This window comes from Pogonomyrmex barbatus, unplaced genomic scaffold, assembly GCF_055798465.1.
Source record: "Pogonomyrmex barbatus isolate J1 unplaced genomic scaffold, ASM5579846v1 scaffold19, whole genome shotgun sequence".
Lineage (NCBI taxonomy): Eukaryota > Metazoa > Arthropoda > Insecta > Hymenoptera > Formicidae > Pogonomyrmex > Pogonomyrmex barbatus.
This window is the reverse complement of record NW_028297115.1, coordinates 54,533-72,683: the sequence shown is the minus strand read 5'-3', so window position 1 is coordinate 72,683 and position 18,151 is coordinate 54,533. Positions and strand designations below refer to the sequence as shown.

The 18,151-nt window shown below is 41.0% G+C and overlaps 1 protein-coding gene across 6 annotated transcripts; it reads right to left on the bottom strand.

Annotated features, from left to right (window-relative positions):
• Window positions 1-118: 118 nt before the first annotated feature.
• On the bottom strand, window positions 119-18,134 carry LOC105431414 (protein Star). Of its 6 annotated transcripts, none has more exons than XM_089075744.1 (6): window positions 17,617-18,134; window positions 5,875-6,066; window positions 5,147-5,360; window positions 3,843-4,007; window positions 3,570-3,761; window positions 119-3,205 (listed from the first exon to the last, which is right to left on the bottom strand). In XM_089075744.1, the coding sequence occupies exons 2-6, from the start codon at window positions 6,063-6,065 to the stop codon at window positions 3,020-3,022; spliced, it is 948 nt and encodes a 315-aa protein (XP_088931870.1). In that variant the 5' UTR covers window position 6,066; window positions 17,617-18,134; the 3' UTR covers window positions 119-3,019. The 6 variants fall into 6 exon arrangements, with proteins under 6 accessions (XP_088931870.1, XP_011643892.1, XP_088931869.1 ...); XM_011645590.2 differs by lacking the exon at window positions 17,617-18,134 and adding an exon at window positions 12,980-13,430; XM_089075743.1 differs by lacking the exon at window positions 17,617-18,134 and adding an exon at window positions 8,506-10,674.
• Between the last annotated feature and the right edge of the window lie 17 nt (window positions 18,135-18,151).

The window sequence follows — 18,151 nt, the reverse complement described above, 5'->3', positions numbered from 1 at the left end:
ATCTTTCAAAATTAAATGAATTTGCCGATTATATTTATACACGTTATTCGTGAACGAAAATTTCTCGAGATCGAAGGAATTTTAGGAAGTGAGATTTAATGTTAAAAGCACAAAATAATTTTCTTTCTGAAAAATATTCATTTACTCATTAAATAGATTATCAGTAAAAAAATAATCTAATTTCTTACCTCTAAAATTTTGAAAACGGATCCGCAAAGATTTGTAACTTACAGTTAACGTAAAGAAGAAGAAATTCGATATTTAATTGACGTATCGCGAGCGAAGACATAACTTGAGTTAAACGCGAGGACCACTTGCGCGGGTCGGAGTTACTTAACAACACTATCGCGTGTAGAACATCCTAAGAAAATATCACCTTACGCGCTAATAAGGCCAGTGCTCTGGGTATTTACCTGGGTCCCCATTTCTACGTCGCACGTGTAAATCTAAAGTAGCGGGAGTTTCAATAACGCGTGGATCAAACGCGGATTATCGCTGCGCTCGTCGCAATTTGATCCACGGCCGATGATAAGTGGCGGACGAAGGAGAGGAAGTGTGTTTGGCATAATTATACAAGATTCGGACGGTCGACTCCGAGTTGTGAACGCGTGGCGCGAATACCTCGGAAGAATACCTCGGTAGTTCGCTTATCATCGTGATAACGCGTGCAATGTCCGGACACGCGTTCAAAAGGGTTTTCCCTTAAAAAGTAAAATCAACGCTCGGTTACCATTGCTAGCTTGTATCCTAAATTAAAACGTGCTACCGTAAAGTCGTATAAAGTCGTACGTAAGAGGTGAGGTCGCTTTTTCCTCTTGATGCGAAAGAGGATCGGATGACACGGTCGCTCGGAAATCTCAAACTCGTTCTCTGAGCAGGATTTATCGAAATTGGATTTACGAGTAGATCTTCATGGGGTCATTAAGCGGTCGATCTTCAAATTTTCGGATTATCGGATTCTTGTGTCAATCTATGTCTCAGAGCTCTCCCCTTCCTCCCTCCCTCTCTCCCTCTCTCCCTCTCTCTCTCTCTCTCTACGAAAATCCTCTCAATAATGTCTAGATCCACGAAAGTTCGGGATTTTAAATATCCGACATGATTCCACGCCTATCTCGTCGGCGGGGGGGGGGGGGGAGTCATTATGGAGACAAGATTAAAGGCAAGATTATTTAAGCTCAGGTACGGAAGAATTAATTTGTTACTTTTTGCTACGAAACCTCTTTAAACCTCTTTTTTCCCCTTTCTTATAGGTAAAATTAATTTTATATTACATTTCGCCGGAAGAAATATCCACGATAGGAGACAAAATTAAATATTCACTGCGCGAAAACGTCGCCAATTTGAAAGTCTGTTGCTACTTGACCTTTCTTAGATTAAATCAACTTTGCGTTAATGTCCATTGATGGAGAAATGATAAATGCGTAGTAAAAAAAAAAAACAATTTTTATACAATAATTTTTGTCATCATACGCATTTTTCGCACATATGTATTGCAAATCAATGAAGATCATTAGTATTCACAAACATATGTATTTACAAATCAATGAAAATCATTCGATAATATTCACGGCATGGAGTGTCAAGCAGGAATTAACAGAAAACGTTAAATGTACGCATGTGAATCTTTTCGAAATGTCGAAGATTATCTTAGTCTGATGCTGAAGACTACCATCTGGGCGTTTCTTTTATTTTTAATAAGTACTTAGATAATTATTTTTATTAATCACTGGCGTGAATTATTCGTTGATCATTCGCGTATACGATATGTACGATATACGAAAATAAACAGAGTATTATGTAACGGTGCCGCACGATTTGGAAGTCAAAGTCGAAATTCTATCGCAAAGAAAACGAGTCGCGGAAGAGAGCCGGCGAGCAGCCCTGCGTTTTCGCGGGACTTTCTCAGTCTTTATCATACGCGTCATTTGTACGAATAGAAAAATTAAAAGAACACACCGTCCGACTCACTGATGATCATCGATCCGCGTAAACTACAGCCGAAAGTAAAGTGAGAGATCGCGGCACGTCTCGCGATAAGACACAAATGTAAGACGCGGGGAGTCGTGTTCGAAAGATTTAAGGACTCACAACGCATGTTTCTGCCATGTACGACCGCAAAATATACGTGCGTTTTTTTTGAATGCCACCATATTTTGCTCGCATCGATGTGAAAAAAATCTTTGCATTTTGCATCAATTGTCCGCCGCGTTCGATACGCGGGAATATATAACGGGAATGCCGAGAAATAATCTGAATCCTCCTCGATTTCTCATGTCCACAGTGATTATAATTTGAGGATAAAGGAATATTTTGCGAAGAAACCATGTATAAAAGCTGCAAAAAATGTTTAGACACCTTACGCAATTTGAAATCGCATGAGATACTTGTTGCTCAAAACATTTTTCAAACTCAAATTACAAGTTGAAATTGTGACTTGGAACTCCTCCAAGTTTGATTCCAGTGTTTTCAACTTGGATTTGAATTTAGCTCAATTTTAATCTTATTATTAATTTAATTTGAGATCTTGAGCATTTGAGAAAAGAAAAGTCTAAATTTTCAATTATAATTTTGACTCTTAATTTTTCAAATTGTTGAGTCACTCAAAATACAATCGTAGCACTTGTAAGTAGTTCAAACCCAAATTCTTGAATTCGCGAATCTATCGAGATTCGATCGTGGATTGTTGTTAGCTCGTTATAGCGGGTAAATATATTCCATAAATCGCGGAGGCAAACTTCATCTTTGGAATGTCAGAGGCACGAGGCCAATAACAAATTCGGCAAAAAACGAACTTCACGATCGATTATTTTCGGCGTTCTCGATATATTGCAACGAATAGAATCATCCTTTGCACGAGATCGCGATTCTGATCGAAAAAGAAATACTGTGACAAAATAAAATATTAAGAACGAACGAAAAGCGCGATGGGTAGGATTAATATGTATATCTCAAGTCGCTTAAATTATTTTGTATATCCTGCGAAACGGACGCAGACCAGTCTATAAACCTGAGTCAAGGATCAAATCTTATGTAGAGTATCGTACAGGAAAATCGACTTTCCGGTGTCTGTTGTGTGTACGAGCTTGTACCTCCGGCTGGCCATCTTGTCGATGAAGCTCTTTGTCTCTGCCTCACTGTGATGGGGATTCCAACGTATCGACAGTATAGATATTCTTATGATGTCCCATGGGATGGTGTCGAGTACCTGCGATAATTTTCAATTGCCCTTATGACAAACTCTTGCTTGCTACCGGCTATTTTTGTAACTCTTCGATCGATCCGCAATCACATAAAACTTTTATATGAGCGCGAAGCTGTCATTTTATAAACAAAAAGATCGATATAATAAATATTTTTGATGTATACATAATAAAAATAATAAAATCATAGAACTTTGTTTCTAAAAATAAAAAATGTGACAAAAATATAAATATAAGTAAAATAAAAAAGAGCCATTTTTATTTTTCTAAACTATAATATATAAATATAGCTCATAAAGTTCTGAATTAGAAAAATGATTAATTAAACAAATATTTTAATGATCGTTAGATTATTATTAAACTTATTACTTGGCCATCGGGAGCATCGGGACTGTCCAGACTCAGATAATCTAAGATCGTGGCGTTGTACGCCAGCAGCACGCTATAAAGTGGAAAGCACTTGAGCCTAGTGGTAGGAAAACCGTCGTCCGACGACACGAGGCTATTAGGACCATCGCCTAGTTTGGTGACCTGAACCTCCGACTCCTGGTGGTACTTGATCTGCAATGTCGGTCGCGGGCGTGAGACACATATTCTTGCGTTCGGTTCACTTTATCCTCAACAATCCCTCTTCTTTCTCACCTCTTTGGTATCCTTGTCTGTGCTGAGACAGGCGTGCAGTACTCTCGACCGTGAATGTCTACTGCTTCGCTGTGCCTCGAAGAAGCTCTTGGGCTCGGTGAGTATCAAAACACCACGCCAGCTCAAATTGGACTCTAGCCAAGCGGTACTGGAAATCGCACCTATCTGAAAGAACAATTGATTGATACCATCACTGGTGTGACTAGTGACAGATTTATGGGCCCGAATCACGACGGGAAGGCAAATTGACGGTCAGCCTAATTTTCGTTTCCATCTAACAACTAGCTGGGAAATGAACTAGAAAGAACCTAGAGAGATACCAAAGCTCATCAATCTCGTTCATCTATTTTTACAACTAGTTGCGTGTCGATGGCGATTCGCTACTTTCGCGTGTTTCGCTAATATTACGATGCATTATCGCGAGCGATGAAGAATCGTTAATCGTGCGGTAGTATCTAAAATGTACTTTCAAGATTTTCAAGACTGAGGCCGCTATAGTAATAACAAGCTCTAATTTTGAATCTAAAAGATTAAATACGAAAAATAAGGTGCAATTTTCATTTAAAAAAAATTCATCTTCATTAATTTTTTAACAAAAAAATATACTCGTAAATTTTCGAATTATTTTATCATATCTGACACACACACACACACACACACACACACACACACACACACACGCGCGCGCGCGCGCGCGCGCTTTCAGAAATTTACAAAAGCGTAACATCAATTTTATATGTAAAATTAATTTACAAATTTTAATCTTTTAAATTACCGTAATTAATAAGCTTCAAGAGGATATTTCGAAAAATCGTGAAAAATCTAACTAATCAATTTTAATTTCTAATAACAAGAATTCGTATTTTCCTAGAGAAAATTTCATGCAAGATCACTTATCATCACTTATCTAACTTTTTAATTATAAATATCGTAATTATTAAAGCTAAAATTAGAATTCTAAATAACATTCGAAGTGAAGCGAACTGCAAAATACGGTTATTTAATTATATCCCAGAAATTTAATTCTCCATCATCTTTAGCCTCTCTTCTATTTTGAAAAATATCGATAATACGACCTTTTAATTAATAAAAGATTATCCGAGAATTAACCGAGGATTCTGTTAGTAATTAACATAATTTAGAACATCCCGTGTGATACACAAACCATTTTTCATCGCGAGTATAAACCGTGAGTTTCGCGAATAAAGGGAAATTATATTGTCACATTGGAAAAATGGGCTCTCAATGCGCGCGACGATAAGACACGTGGCATATTAATCATCTCAAAACGAAAGGTGTCTCACCCTGCTGATGTACTCCGCGTAGATGCCCTCGCGTTTTCCTTGCGACAAGGTAGCCACGTACTTCTCCTCCGACGTCTGATTGGCGTTCAACGGGTCCTGATGAGTCGTTGGCTTCAAATGCACCTGCCGTATGTACGCGACCAATTGCGGATTGTCCATCGAGACGCTATCGAGCACATAGTCCCTGGTCATGTTCGCGTCGAACGCCTGTCTCCTGTAACGGAAACATCCGCTTTAAGCTACACCAGTGGTGTTCAATCTTGCATAATCTGGAGCTCGATCGTGTAATCCTCCCGTCAGGAGAGTAAAAAAGAGAGGGGGGGGGGAGGGGCGGGGTAGAGAGCATAAAGTTACACGTTTATCTCTTCGCAATTTGATCGCTTCTACGGCGAATCGGGAGGGGTTGCAGCGCAGAACGTTGGGATTTCATTGTACGAAATACACGCGAGATTCGGAATAATTAAAAATAAAAAACTTTAGAGCAATTTTTTAACGAGGCTGCATGTGGTGTCAAATATTTCGTAAAAGTTTCAAACAGAACTTTCAGATTCATACGTATCTCTCAGCCGAAAATTAAAAAAGCAAAAGAAATATTTCTAATAACATACAAAAGAAGACAAATTTTTTTAATAATATCGAAATACTGACTGAAAATTCATATTTTTCCTATATTTACAAAATTCAATTTAACTTCGAGCAAGTAAATAAAGACAAAATTGACATCTTACCTCAGAGCTGCGGCCTCACTCCAGACAAGGAGCAAAGCCATGGCGGTGCTAAAGGCAGCAAGAAAGGCCAAGCAGGGTGCCACTCTCCTCCACCAGGTTCTTTTATAACTGGCAAACGACGTGCCGGTAAGGGTGGGTCCAACAGGCGGTGGCAGATTTCCATTTGATGAAGGTACTCCTGCAGGAGCCATTCTGTGAAAACACAATGACCGTGTAAACACGTGTTGCATGTAAATAATGAAGATGAAACGCTCTATAAGCTCCTGCCTTGACAACTCTTTGACACATTTTATAATTTCACTGTCGTATTTTCGAAGGTATTTTTAATCCCGAAATATTCGTCAGCGGCAAGTAAACAAGGACCTTTACGATCTCTGGATAGTATTGAAAATTCAATGGAAAACCAATATTTCAGTTAATGAGTCAATCTATTGAAATCATCATAGCAAAAAAAAAATGCATTATCCCAAGTTGGCTATTAGAGCTTCTCAAATAAGAATTTAGATGCGTTATTTTCAGGTTAAATTTAATTCAATAATACCTATGTATTTATGTAATAACCAGTTAAAGTCATTTTTTTATTAAATAATAAGTTAAATTGACTTATCCATTTCTACTAATGTCTATTAATTTTAATATGTTTACTTACTCTTTCTCTTTTTCTAATTCATAAAGCTAGTAAAAAAATAAAAAGTTAAATCAAGATTAAAGATAATTGTATATTGATAAAAATATATATTCAATATTTCGAAAAATACGTTAATCTAAAAATGGCGGATATTCTTACTTAAAGAATGCTAGTTAATATTACATTTTCATTTCAAATAATTACATTCATAATATTTTTATTTCGCAGTTTTTATTTTAATCAAAATAATTTAATTACTGAAATATATTTATCGATTACATGTGGCGGAATAATTAAAAGTTACTTCACGACGTTCAAATTCTTACTTGAGAAACTGTAGATTTTGGTCTGTTTTTTGTAGCTGAACTACTTTTAAGTACACTCGTACTGAAAATGAAACAGGTGTATTTGAAGTTTGAATTTGAAAAACGAGAAACAGGAAGTTTTGTCGTGCAATCCAGTGCAGGAACAGAAAACAAACCTATCGTTAGAGTGATATATTACATTTAATCAATTATGTGAGTCAGTCCCCACTAATATCATTTGCTCTGCGATTAATATTCAGCAAATATGCAGGAAATGTAATGAGGATACCTTGCACAGATATACCAAAATTTATATATAATATATATAATTATATATAATTGGTGATAGCTTGATGTATAGCTTGAAAGAAGTACATATAAAAAAATTTAAAGACGATTTCTTTCAGTTAACTTTCAGTAAAAAACTTCCTTTGAAAAAAGAACTGGACGTGATGCGAATAAAAGAAACTGTAATGAAAAGAAGACGTATAAATCTTCTAGGACACTGTAAACGCGTGCAGCAATGCGTGGAGGTATACACATGAGTCACCCTGCTGCACTTTCTAACCAGCATTTTTTCAGTCACGTTCAAGTGAATGCACGCCTAAGGATTCAAGACAAAGGAAGACCCTCACAAAGATCGGATTATCATTCGTTCATCATTTACGCACGTCGATCGCCGCGGTAGCTATTCCACCGAATAAAAATTCACTTTCAACTGTCTATCTCGACGGTTTCGTTTTATCCGATATATTTTTTATCAAATCTGTAATACAACTTTTATTTATTTTGTTCAATATACCAAGTTTAATAGAGAGAAAAAAAAGAAAAAGAAAAAAAAAACATAAAAAGAGCGCAACAATATGCTTTTATGCTTTATTTTCCAAGTCCATAAATAATTGAATATTATATACGCTTTTAAAAAACGTCTGGAACGTACTTCATTTAAACAAAATAGATATTATATCACGCGCGTTGTTTTTACGCCAAGTGAGAAAGCATTCTAATTCCAGCAATAGGCAGCTGCGAATCGGTGGTATCTCCTCGCATCAGAATTTACAGAAATAGTTTCTCAGCGTACGCAAGCCGGATAAGTCTGCGTGTGTTACGCTATGCGGGACAATGTCTGCTCCGTTATTTGTCTCACACTATTAAAGCGAAGTTCGCGGTGTTTCTTCGGTGTACGAACTTCACGTCACTTCGTGCACTTCGATGCAAGATTTCGCCGAGATTAATTCGCTGAGATTAAACTTTTAGCGAAGATAAAGCAAGGCAGATAGTGCGCAAGTTCGTCAAATTTGCTAATCTAAATCGCGATGGGTCCCCCGCGACACATTTCGCTTCGTAAAACTCCTGCTCTATCCTCGATTAATCAGTTTAGTAGAGTCAATGCCCTCGCGTAAAGATCGTCGAAATGTCAATAGTTTTCGAATTATAGAAAACAAACAAGCTTTCAAACGTAAGGACGGCGTTTCGGGAGAGCGCGAAGAGACAACTTTCCTCACACTCAATCTCGAGTAAACCTTGCCTTAACGGAACTTTCATCGTATCCTGAATTTTTCATACGCGTTTCGAAAGTTCGAAAGTTCAAAAGTTTGCGTAAAAAACGTACGGTGTTCAATCGGATCATCGTCGCAGGGGAAAAATCGCTTCGGAACGCCGCAAATGAGGCCGCTCACGGAATCGCCCTTGGCACACCTTTTTATATTTTTTATAATCCGCACGTCGCCGAACGCATTCCCGGTTCATCGCATCGCATTCACTCACTTTGCTTCCATCGGGCTTCCGCTCGGGCGTTCGACTCGTAACGTTCCTTATCGAAACTCGGGGACCATTTAGGCACCCTCGTTTGCGACATTCACCACCGTCGACGACGTTTCTCGCTCACGTGTGAGAGCGCACGTCATCTCTCGCGCGCGCGCGCGCGAGTCGAGTTCGGGGACCAGAGATCGCGACTTTTTCTTGCACCGATAACGTTGTCGTCACTCTCCACAATGCGATACACGGCACGCTGATACGCGCGAATCAGCTTCGCAAACGTCGCGTCTCGCGTGGCCACAATATTTGGCAGCGCCGGCTAACGCCGTGTGTCACGTGGGCTCGACCTTCGACGTGTTGTCGTTGTGTTGTGTCGTCGCCGTCGTTGGTGTTGTATTGGGTCGCGTCTCGTGTCAGATCGTTCCCGTGCCCGTTCCGCTCCTCTCCCCCTCCGAGAGACGCGCTGCAACGCAAAGATATCTCTCTCTCTCTCTCTCTCTCTCTCTCTCTCTCTCTCTCTCTCGCTCGCTCGCTCGCTCTCGCTCTCGCTCTCGCTCTCGCTCTCGCTCTCGCCCTTATCCGACGGTGTCAGCGGGAGGATGATCAATCGAAGCCGAAGTTCGCTTCCCTGCGACTCCTTTGTTTCCCGAGTCGTTTGTTGTGGATTTGTTATGTAACAAATCGAATATCCGATGCAGCCTCCCCGCGATTAAGCAGTGTCGGATGCGCGTCTCTCAGCCATATCTACGGAATTTTCAAGATACATTCGAGCAAGTGTCTCTCTTCTCTCTCAAAGATAATTCGAGTGACTTCAGAGTCTTCAAAACCTGTATGTAAAATGGTAATTTTGATTTCCTGCAGAGATCCTGCAGTTTCTCAGTATGTGCTCGAAACTCGTAGAAATTTTTCAGATAAATCCGATTAAGACGATCGCTGGAGCCTCGGGACACAGTTGAGTATCATTTAATTGCTCCACTTGTGCTCTTTGAAAAAAAAAGAAATTAAGACTTCGAGAACCTTGGAAATAGATTAGTCTAATTGATTCTCTCGAGTCCCCTTAGATGCAGAACCAAATGTTTCAAGGGAACATTCGCTGCGATCCCTCCGTCGTTCCTTCGCTCTTCTTTCCTTCCGAATGTGTCGTTCCTTTTTCTTTTTTATTATACAACCTCCCTCGGAGGATTCTCTTCGATTTCCTCGGTGCAGTCGGATTTTTATAGAATCGAGCCCTTGAAGTTATTCACTGTGGTTCTTCTTCCGGATTTCTCCCTTGCTCTTTCTCGTGTATTTATTGCCACGAAGAACCTCCATGTGGTTTCCCGATACGATCGAGATTCCTCGCATGATCGACATTCCTCGAAATATCCGACGAGTCGACCACTCTTCTCTCTCTCTTCCTCGGTCCCGCGATGAAGTCGATCGCCAAAAGACAATCGTTCTTCTCACCGGAATCGATCGATTTGATCGCAAATCTCGCCCGACGAATTTCTTTCTCCTACGAAGGTTTCCCTCTCTCGGAATGCACTCGGGACCGCCGCCGCGGGAATTCCCCGACGAATTCCCGACAGATAAGAGAGGAGCCGTCGCGGCAGAGACGACAACGAGATCGTGTCGGCTTGCTCACTGGCGACGCGATTCGCTCTGTCTGTTTTCTTGGCGAAAAAGCCGGCGACATCGAATTACATACGTACATGTATCATATACGCGCGCGCGCGCGCGCGCGTGTGTATGTGTGTGTGTGTGTGTGTGTGTGTGTGTGTGTGTGTGTGTGTGTGTGTGTGTGTGTGTGTGTGTGTGGTGTGTGTATGTATCGATCGAATGTGACGACACGATCGCATGCGAGAAACGGATGGGAACAAAGAGACGGACGCCAGGATCGCGGCGCGACGCGACAGACGAAAGTTCTGCACGCTTGTGGCAGTCGTCGAGCCGAGAAAGCGTGTGTCGTGTATTATGGTCGAATGTCGCATTGCAGCGGCGACGTCGGCAGCAGCGGCGGCGGCGGCGGCGGTGGTGGCGGCAGCGACGGCGCCGGCGGCGACGACGACGGCGGCGACGGTGGCGGCAGCAGCAGCAGCAGCAACGATACAGACGATGAAATCCGCCGCATCTGTCATCGTCCGTCCTCGTTGCACTCGCGTCGTCCTCGCGTCTCCGTTCTTTGCGTTTCTTTACAGACTTCTGTTCCATCAATGCCCACGGGCCCCGCTGCGCGACAGACGGCGAGCGTGATGTTCGCACCGAAAGGGCGATCAAGGAGGATACGACATTTTGCGCGTTTCCAGCAAAGACACAATATAATACAATGAATCACTTTGTCTTTGTTTAACACTGACAAGAATAAAACGATTATATTACACTGTATCTCTGCTGAAAAATGTCCATTATAAACGACAGATTCCTGTTTTCCGTAATACTCGAATGACGAAGTTGAGGAAACTTCAATTGACAAATGTTCCCCTCTTGCCGCACTAAAACATACCATATATAGTCGATCCCACGTGTACCGAACTTTCTTCATTTCAGAATCGCGATCGGAAGTGATGACCTATTGGCCTCGCGTCATTAGCTCGATATTGAAAAAAAAAAAAAATTGGCGAATGCGGGATCTCGCCTCTGCATCTTTTGCATAGCGAATTCGATTGAAGGCAACAGTGCGCACAAATTGACTAAAATTGTACGCGTAGTAGAGCGTAAACGGTCATTTTGATGCAATGGTCACCGACTGGTGTAAGTCATCGTCGTTTGGCAGAGTTCCTGTCGGATGTGATCAAGACATTTGTAAACTAACGTTTACCTAAATACTCGAGTACTTGGGTAAATTTGTACGCGACGGACTTGTAGAGTTTACTGCAGTGTACGCGTCCCACCAGTACATTCAACTGAATTCCCTACATAGACGAGAGATTTGCCGATAGATAAAATATCATGTGAAGCTAACAAATTGATAGGTTTATTTAGCTTCCAGCACGCTACCTTCATCACTCTCATTTGACGCAATCGTTCCGTATAGTCGTACATGTATTTGGAATGTCGTAGAGATAATTTCGCGGAGTTTTCGGAATACAAGCAGAGGTTTTTAATGAATGAGGGTAAATGAAGAAATAAAAGTAAAGAATAATATTCTTTCTCTTAGATAGTGACTTTTAACTTGTGTGTATTTATAGAAAGTAATTAATTTAGAATTAATTATAAGTTAAAAAATAATTAATTTCATTAATTTTTTTTTATTTATAGAAAATAATTAGTTTTCCAAAGTATTTGATATAATTAAATATACTTTTATACTAGTAATTTATAATAGATTAATGTTAACTCTTTTCATGTAAATTCTCTATTTATAATTAATTGAAAAACGAGATTTCGACATTTTATTAGGCATATAATTTATATATATATATATATATATATATATATATATAAATTAGATTGCTTTAATTAAAATTTTTAATGATGTAAATAAAACGTAATTGTCAGATATTCAAATAATTACACGTAAATATAATTATTATATATATATATATATATATGTGTAATTATTTGAATATCTGACAAACGTTTTATTTACATCATTAAACATTTTAATTAAAGCAATTTAATCTCTAGTTACTTATTACTCAAAAATAATGAAAGTACTGTGGAATAATCGCTGTTCTTTTAATTTCTATTCTATCTGAGCGAGAGAAAGTGCGGTAGCTCCGCTCTATATATAGAATATAGAATTGCTAACAGCACTACAGAGCGATACAATGTTTACAATAGATAAACTTTAACGCAATACGTAATATTCCATCGATTGTTCCAAAATCGTGCGATCATATTGCGACAGCTTATTCTTCAAACTTGCTAACAACGCGGTGATTCACCTTTTTTATACCGTAACAGCGTGTGCGTTTATCGAAAAAGAATGTACGTTTTCCTTAAGGGACTCGCCACGCAAAAAGACTCGAATCGAAAAGACTCACTGATTAAAATTCCGCTCATACCGAAAACGAACCATCCTACCCTGAAGGCAGCGCTGGAAATGGGATTTCTGAACCATGGGTACGGCAAATCACGCCTCACTAACTCTTACGCGGCTTGCGTAAACCACACTGCACGCGCACCAACACACATAGGCGGGTCCGTTTCATGTCGCTTTACTGCGGAGGAACATGGGATATCCATCAGCACGGGAAAAGAACCGGACGAAGGAAACTCCCTTTAACCTTTGGGACTAAACCGTTCTTCTTTTGTCGCCGCCAGAACACCTGGGCGATAGACCACCCCGTATGTTTCATCAGCGCACGATGAAATTCATGACATTTTGCGTAGGCACACGTATCCCCCCTCCCCCCCACCTCTTCTTTTCCTTTATCCTTTTTTTTATTTCAGATCGTGCCCCAATACGAGCGGAGCAGCTCTTTCCGCGTACCTGAACCCGCGGCGGTCTATCCTCTCGCGTCAGTCAGGATTGTAGCATCGTCCACGCAAACAGGTTTCTCTCTCGGCGGCGTTTGTCTTTTGATCGCGCGAACCGCCGCTCCCCGTGGTGGCCCCCGAGGACGCGGGCAAGCGGATCCGCTCGTGACGATTCGACCCACTGACGACGGAGCCGCACTGCCACGGTGTTTATGACACTGCGCGGATGATGACACGCGAGAGTACTCACCGGGAGGAAGTCTTTCTCTCTCTCTCTCTCTCTCTCTCTCTCTCTCTCTTTCTCTCTCCTTTCTCTCTGCGCCCCCCTCTCTCTCCCTCTCTCTCTCTCTCTCTCTCTCTCCCTCTCTCTCCTTTACTCGTCTCCCGCTGGTCTTCTCTCCTCGCCTCCTACGCGAGTTCTCACGCGGAGAACCACCGCCGTACCCGCGAAGCGGATGGAGGGACAGAGAGAAAGAGAGAGACGACTGTCGCGCGACGTTTCAACTCGCGTTCACCTCGCCGTTCGCGGGATGACACGCCTGAACGGTCAACTGCCAAAGAGGAAGTACAGGCGAGACGTACTACCGTTCTGCCCTGGCGAGTAAGCCTGCCTCGACTGCCCTCGGCAGCCAGCACCTGGGACCCAAGCGCCTGACGCTGGTTCGTTCGCCGAGTACAATGCCTCCTATATCGGGTGTCCTTCTTTAAAACACCGCCTACCTCCGTCCTCAACTATCCCCTTCAAGCCGACGAGGCCGCCTCTCTCTTTCTCCTTCTCGCCTTTTACGAGGACGCTCTCCGCTCTCCTAGCCAGGTAGTAACCAGTGATTCTCATCCCGACCAGGTGAATGGTACCGATCGGGCTGAGCCCAGGGCTGAGCATAGTCGCAAAGTTTATGTGGAGAACTCGACGGGCCTCTCAGAGTTGCCGGAGAAGTTCGCCGAGACTTGTTATCTATAACCTCTTTAAAGTATCTAGTCAAGAATTTGTTCATCGAGCCACGGAAATGTCGCGATTACGTTTGGAAACCGTCTCTCCCTAATTTTAAATTTTAATTAAATTCTTCGTAATTCTCTCGAATTTCATTTCATTCTTATGTCGCAAAAATGTCAAATTGTATTTACGATACACGTAAGAGTATTGTTATATTTCAAGAAAAGTATTAAAATATTGACATATCATCTGGATTATAACATATTTCTTTTCTAAACATTTAAAAAAGAAAGAGTAGCTTTCAACTTGCTCACTAAATGCATCGCGATATGTATGATTCCTATTTATTCTTCTTTGTGAATACAGGGAAAAATTGCAATCGAAAATCGCATCGGACAAACGAATCAGCCAAATGAATCAGCGGAAAGATAGAGTACGAAATAATGAATTTTCCGCTAGGCATCTCGATAGGCGCGCGCAAATGCATCATGTCTAAATTTCAAACCAGATAACTTTCTGAAAACTGACAGCGCTCTTCCCGCTTACATGTAATTTTATGTCATGAATTAATTTTCAACTCTTGCCATTCTTACCAACCGATTCGCCATGCTTCTCAAGACTATACATCTCAGAGGCGTAGCATTATTAACGTTAGGGATATTTTTGCAAAATAAACTTTGAAACTCAACGCGCGGAAACTCGTAAAAGAAAACGTATAAAAGAGACGAGCTCCTCGTTTGATAAAATATTCAATTTCTGAATTATTGATGGGAGCCAGCCGGGCGTAATGTGATTCTATACGGAAAAGCGGAACGTCGCGGGGGATTCGTGTCATCGAGAGAGGCACAACGATTGCGCGGTGCTATAAACCCGCGAACGCGGTTAAAATTAGCGCGAAACACCGCGTAAAAAGCCCCCGTTAAGCTCGAAAGCCGGACATTGCAGTTCAACCAGTAGGCCGGCTGCGTGTTATTGATCCCGTAAGTTGCGCCCTTTGTATCGCGGAAACATCGTTGTCCCGACGTGGACGAAGGCGGCCGTGACGTACGCGCGGTTCCTTGATCGATGCGAAATGAATTAATTTTAGACCGGCGAAATCCCGGAGAAGAGAATTGAGTTTAGTCGCGTCTGTTCACGCCTCTCTGTATCTCTGTATCTCACGTCAAGGAGAGCCGACACATTTCGAAATGCGACCTGCAGACCTCGACTTTGTCACAGAAAATGCGACACGACAAAATGCGATAAAAATGCGAAAAGCTCGACGAAATATTTACTGAGATTCTTGTAAGGTAAAACTTAACGTTATATACGTTATATATCGCGTCTATTTAATCGAGGCAATGAGAGCAACTTCCGAGCCTGGAAAAATTTAACCGATCGATCGCGATCGATCGTACCGATAAATCCATCCCTTACTTACGTGACATTTCCCTTATTGTGATGATAAATTCTAAACTACTACGGCGACCTTGGCGACGTGCCTGCATTCGGCGTATCGAATTTTCACGGGGCAGGGGAGGGCGGCCATCGAAGGTAGACGCTTATGGATCACGCTTATAATTCAAAAGGCCAGGCGGCGGCAGGACGGCGGCAGGAAGGCAGCATTTTTTATTTAGGAGCTCGGCGCGGAATAACGAGATCGGAATAACGAGACCGCGAGAGGCGGAAAGGAAAGACCGGAGCGAACAACGACGGGGGAAGAACAAAACGAATGGACACGGTAACGAGCGGCAGAAGAAACGGATGGTGGAACAGCGTCAGCGGCATAACAACCGGACGACTTTTCCACAGCGACGTGCGTACAGTCCCGGGGACGTTTTGACGGGAATAATCTGAGAAAATCCGACCGTTGTTGGGAAAGAACACGTTGGGAAACACTCGAAATAACTCGTCTCCCGCAAATCTGCGTTATATTTTATTACGAGAAACGATGCGTCCAGGCCAGAATGTCTGGGCAACCGAAAAATTGTCTGGAAATAAAGCACAGTTTAAACTTGGTGACTCGGCGATATAATTAACGCGGTGTCTCTTAGAAACACTTTAACAATGAAATTGCATGTCTTCTTATTTCTTTCTCGTGCAGCTTTGTATTTATTTTAATTAGTTTGAAAAATTTACGTTTATCTTTTGAAGAGTACTGATTTCGGAATTACATTTTTTTCAACTTAATTTATCTTCCCCCAGAAAAGAAGTGGCTGTAAAATTCATTTGAGAGGTCGCGAGAGATAATGCACTTGTTATGCAACGATGATGGAAAAACGACACTTTTATCCCTCCTCTCCTCGATATACCGATAGACAGATTTTATATTCGTTAAAACTTGTCGCTATGCGACACAATTTATACAGACGCAACGCGGAATGTAAATGCGCCGCATAAAATTTATAATGCGAGATGGTTTTGTGGAGATTAGCCTTTCATCGCCATTGATTCGCGTGCATTAAGCGACGATGACAACATTCACGATTACAAACCAGATAATCAAAGTTTATTCAACCGAATGATCAAATAACATTAGCGATTCAACAATAACGATTCGACGACCAGCTGTTTGTCGGTTCATTCGCGATGTTACCATTTTCATTGGACACGACGGCCATAGAAATATGTGGAATTAATAGTAATAATTTTAACAATTTAAAAACTGATGAATGACTCGAAGTAAAAAAAAAAGTAAAAAAATGTCGCTTTTGTAACTTCCCAATAAACACGGATTGGTAAGAGAGACGTATAAAACCTATAAAAATCCAACACGTATTATATGATATGTAAGAAAAAGGTACGCGTCTATCGATTATAAACAGTTATTTGTATCTCTTTTTACACGTACGATACGTATGTAATTTTTATAAGGTATTTTAAAAAATTTTTATATATTTTTTTATACCAATTCGCGTTTATTGGAGTATGTTTATAAAGAAGTTTATAAGTACGTATAAAGTCGCTCGACACGTCTCGATTATATATGTACGCCTATCGATTGTATACGTTTATTTAAGATCTTCCTTACACTGTACAGTACTTATGAATTTTAATATGTTCCTTACAAAAATCTTTAAAACAATATTTATCGATGTATATTATATTACATTTACGCCAGAGAGCGTGTATTAAAAACATGTTTTTGAAAAAACATTTATTTGTTATAATTTTCAAACGTATACTATTATATGCATAATCGGCATAAAAATCGTATATTTCTTATATCTAAATGTAAATATTTAATTATGTAATTTTTTTATATCTAAATAAAAATAAATATTCCCAATTTTAAACCACCGACTACGTATGTTATATCATATTTATATACAGTGAGTGTTTATTGAGTTCGTGTCCACATTGCGAGCTTTACACGCTCGCCCAAGGCAGATGGATTTTATGAATTCAGTGACATTGAGAAAACAGCTCGATCGTCCGTCACCCTTCGCAGCGACGAGCATGCAGCTGCATCTCGAGTCCGGAGGGCACGGGAGTGATGCTACGCTGCAAGTAGATAGACTTTATACGCCGTAAGATTTCTGGGGTGCCCCGGAGTTGCCCCGGAGGCAAACTATTTAGATATTTCAGCTAAAAGGGTCCAAGTGTTTATCTCATATCTCATATCCCTCTTATCCCTCGCTCTATACACCCTCATGTAATATTCCTACACTCCATTCCGCACATCGGTTTCTCGGTACAAAGTAAATAAATTATGTAAATTAAAATGTGTGCCGTACATATATTCGGGAATATTCACAGCTTGTCCTCCATTTACTGTTTTACCGTTTCTTATTTTCACGTATCACCACTCAACTTTCGAATCGTGTATCCAACATCCGGTATACAACATCGGTGTACACCGAGCACAATGCGCCTGCCTGTATCCAGAGTATCCCGAACATCCCCGCCGTTCCTTCCCCGTCGTTCGTCCCTTACGTCGCATTTTTATCATAATCCATCTCCCCAAGCTACGCTACCTAAGCACCCCGCGCGCGCGAATTACACAAAGCGCCGGCTATTCTGAATCTATTCAAATTACATTCGCTCCTTCAAGAATCGCACAAAGCGTCGATCGTTCCGAATATTCTACCGGCACTTTGCATCTTATTTCTCCATCCCTTCGTCCCCCCTTCACTTCACGGCACCGAATCGCGCAAAAGTGCCGGTTATTCAACGCGTTCGATTTACATATCTCGTTTCTTATTTCTCTCGCGTCGTATCTTCATACGGAGTCCTCCCCGGAGCCGGAGCACCGAGATAACACGGATTACA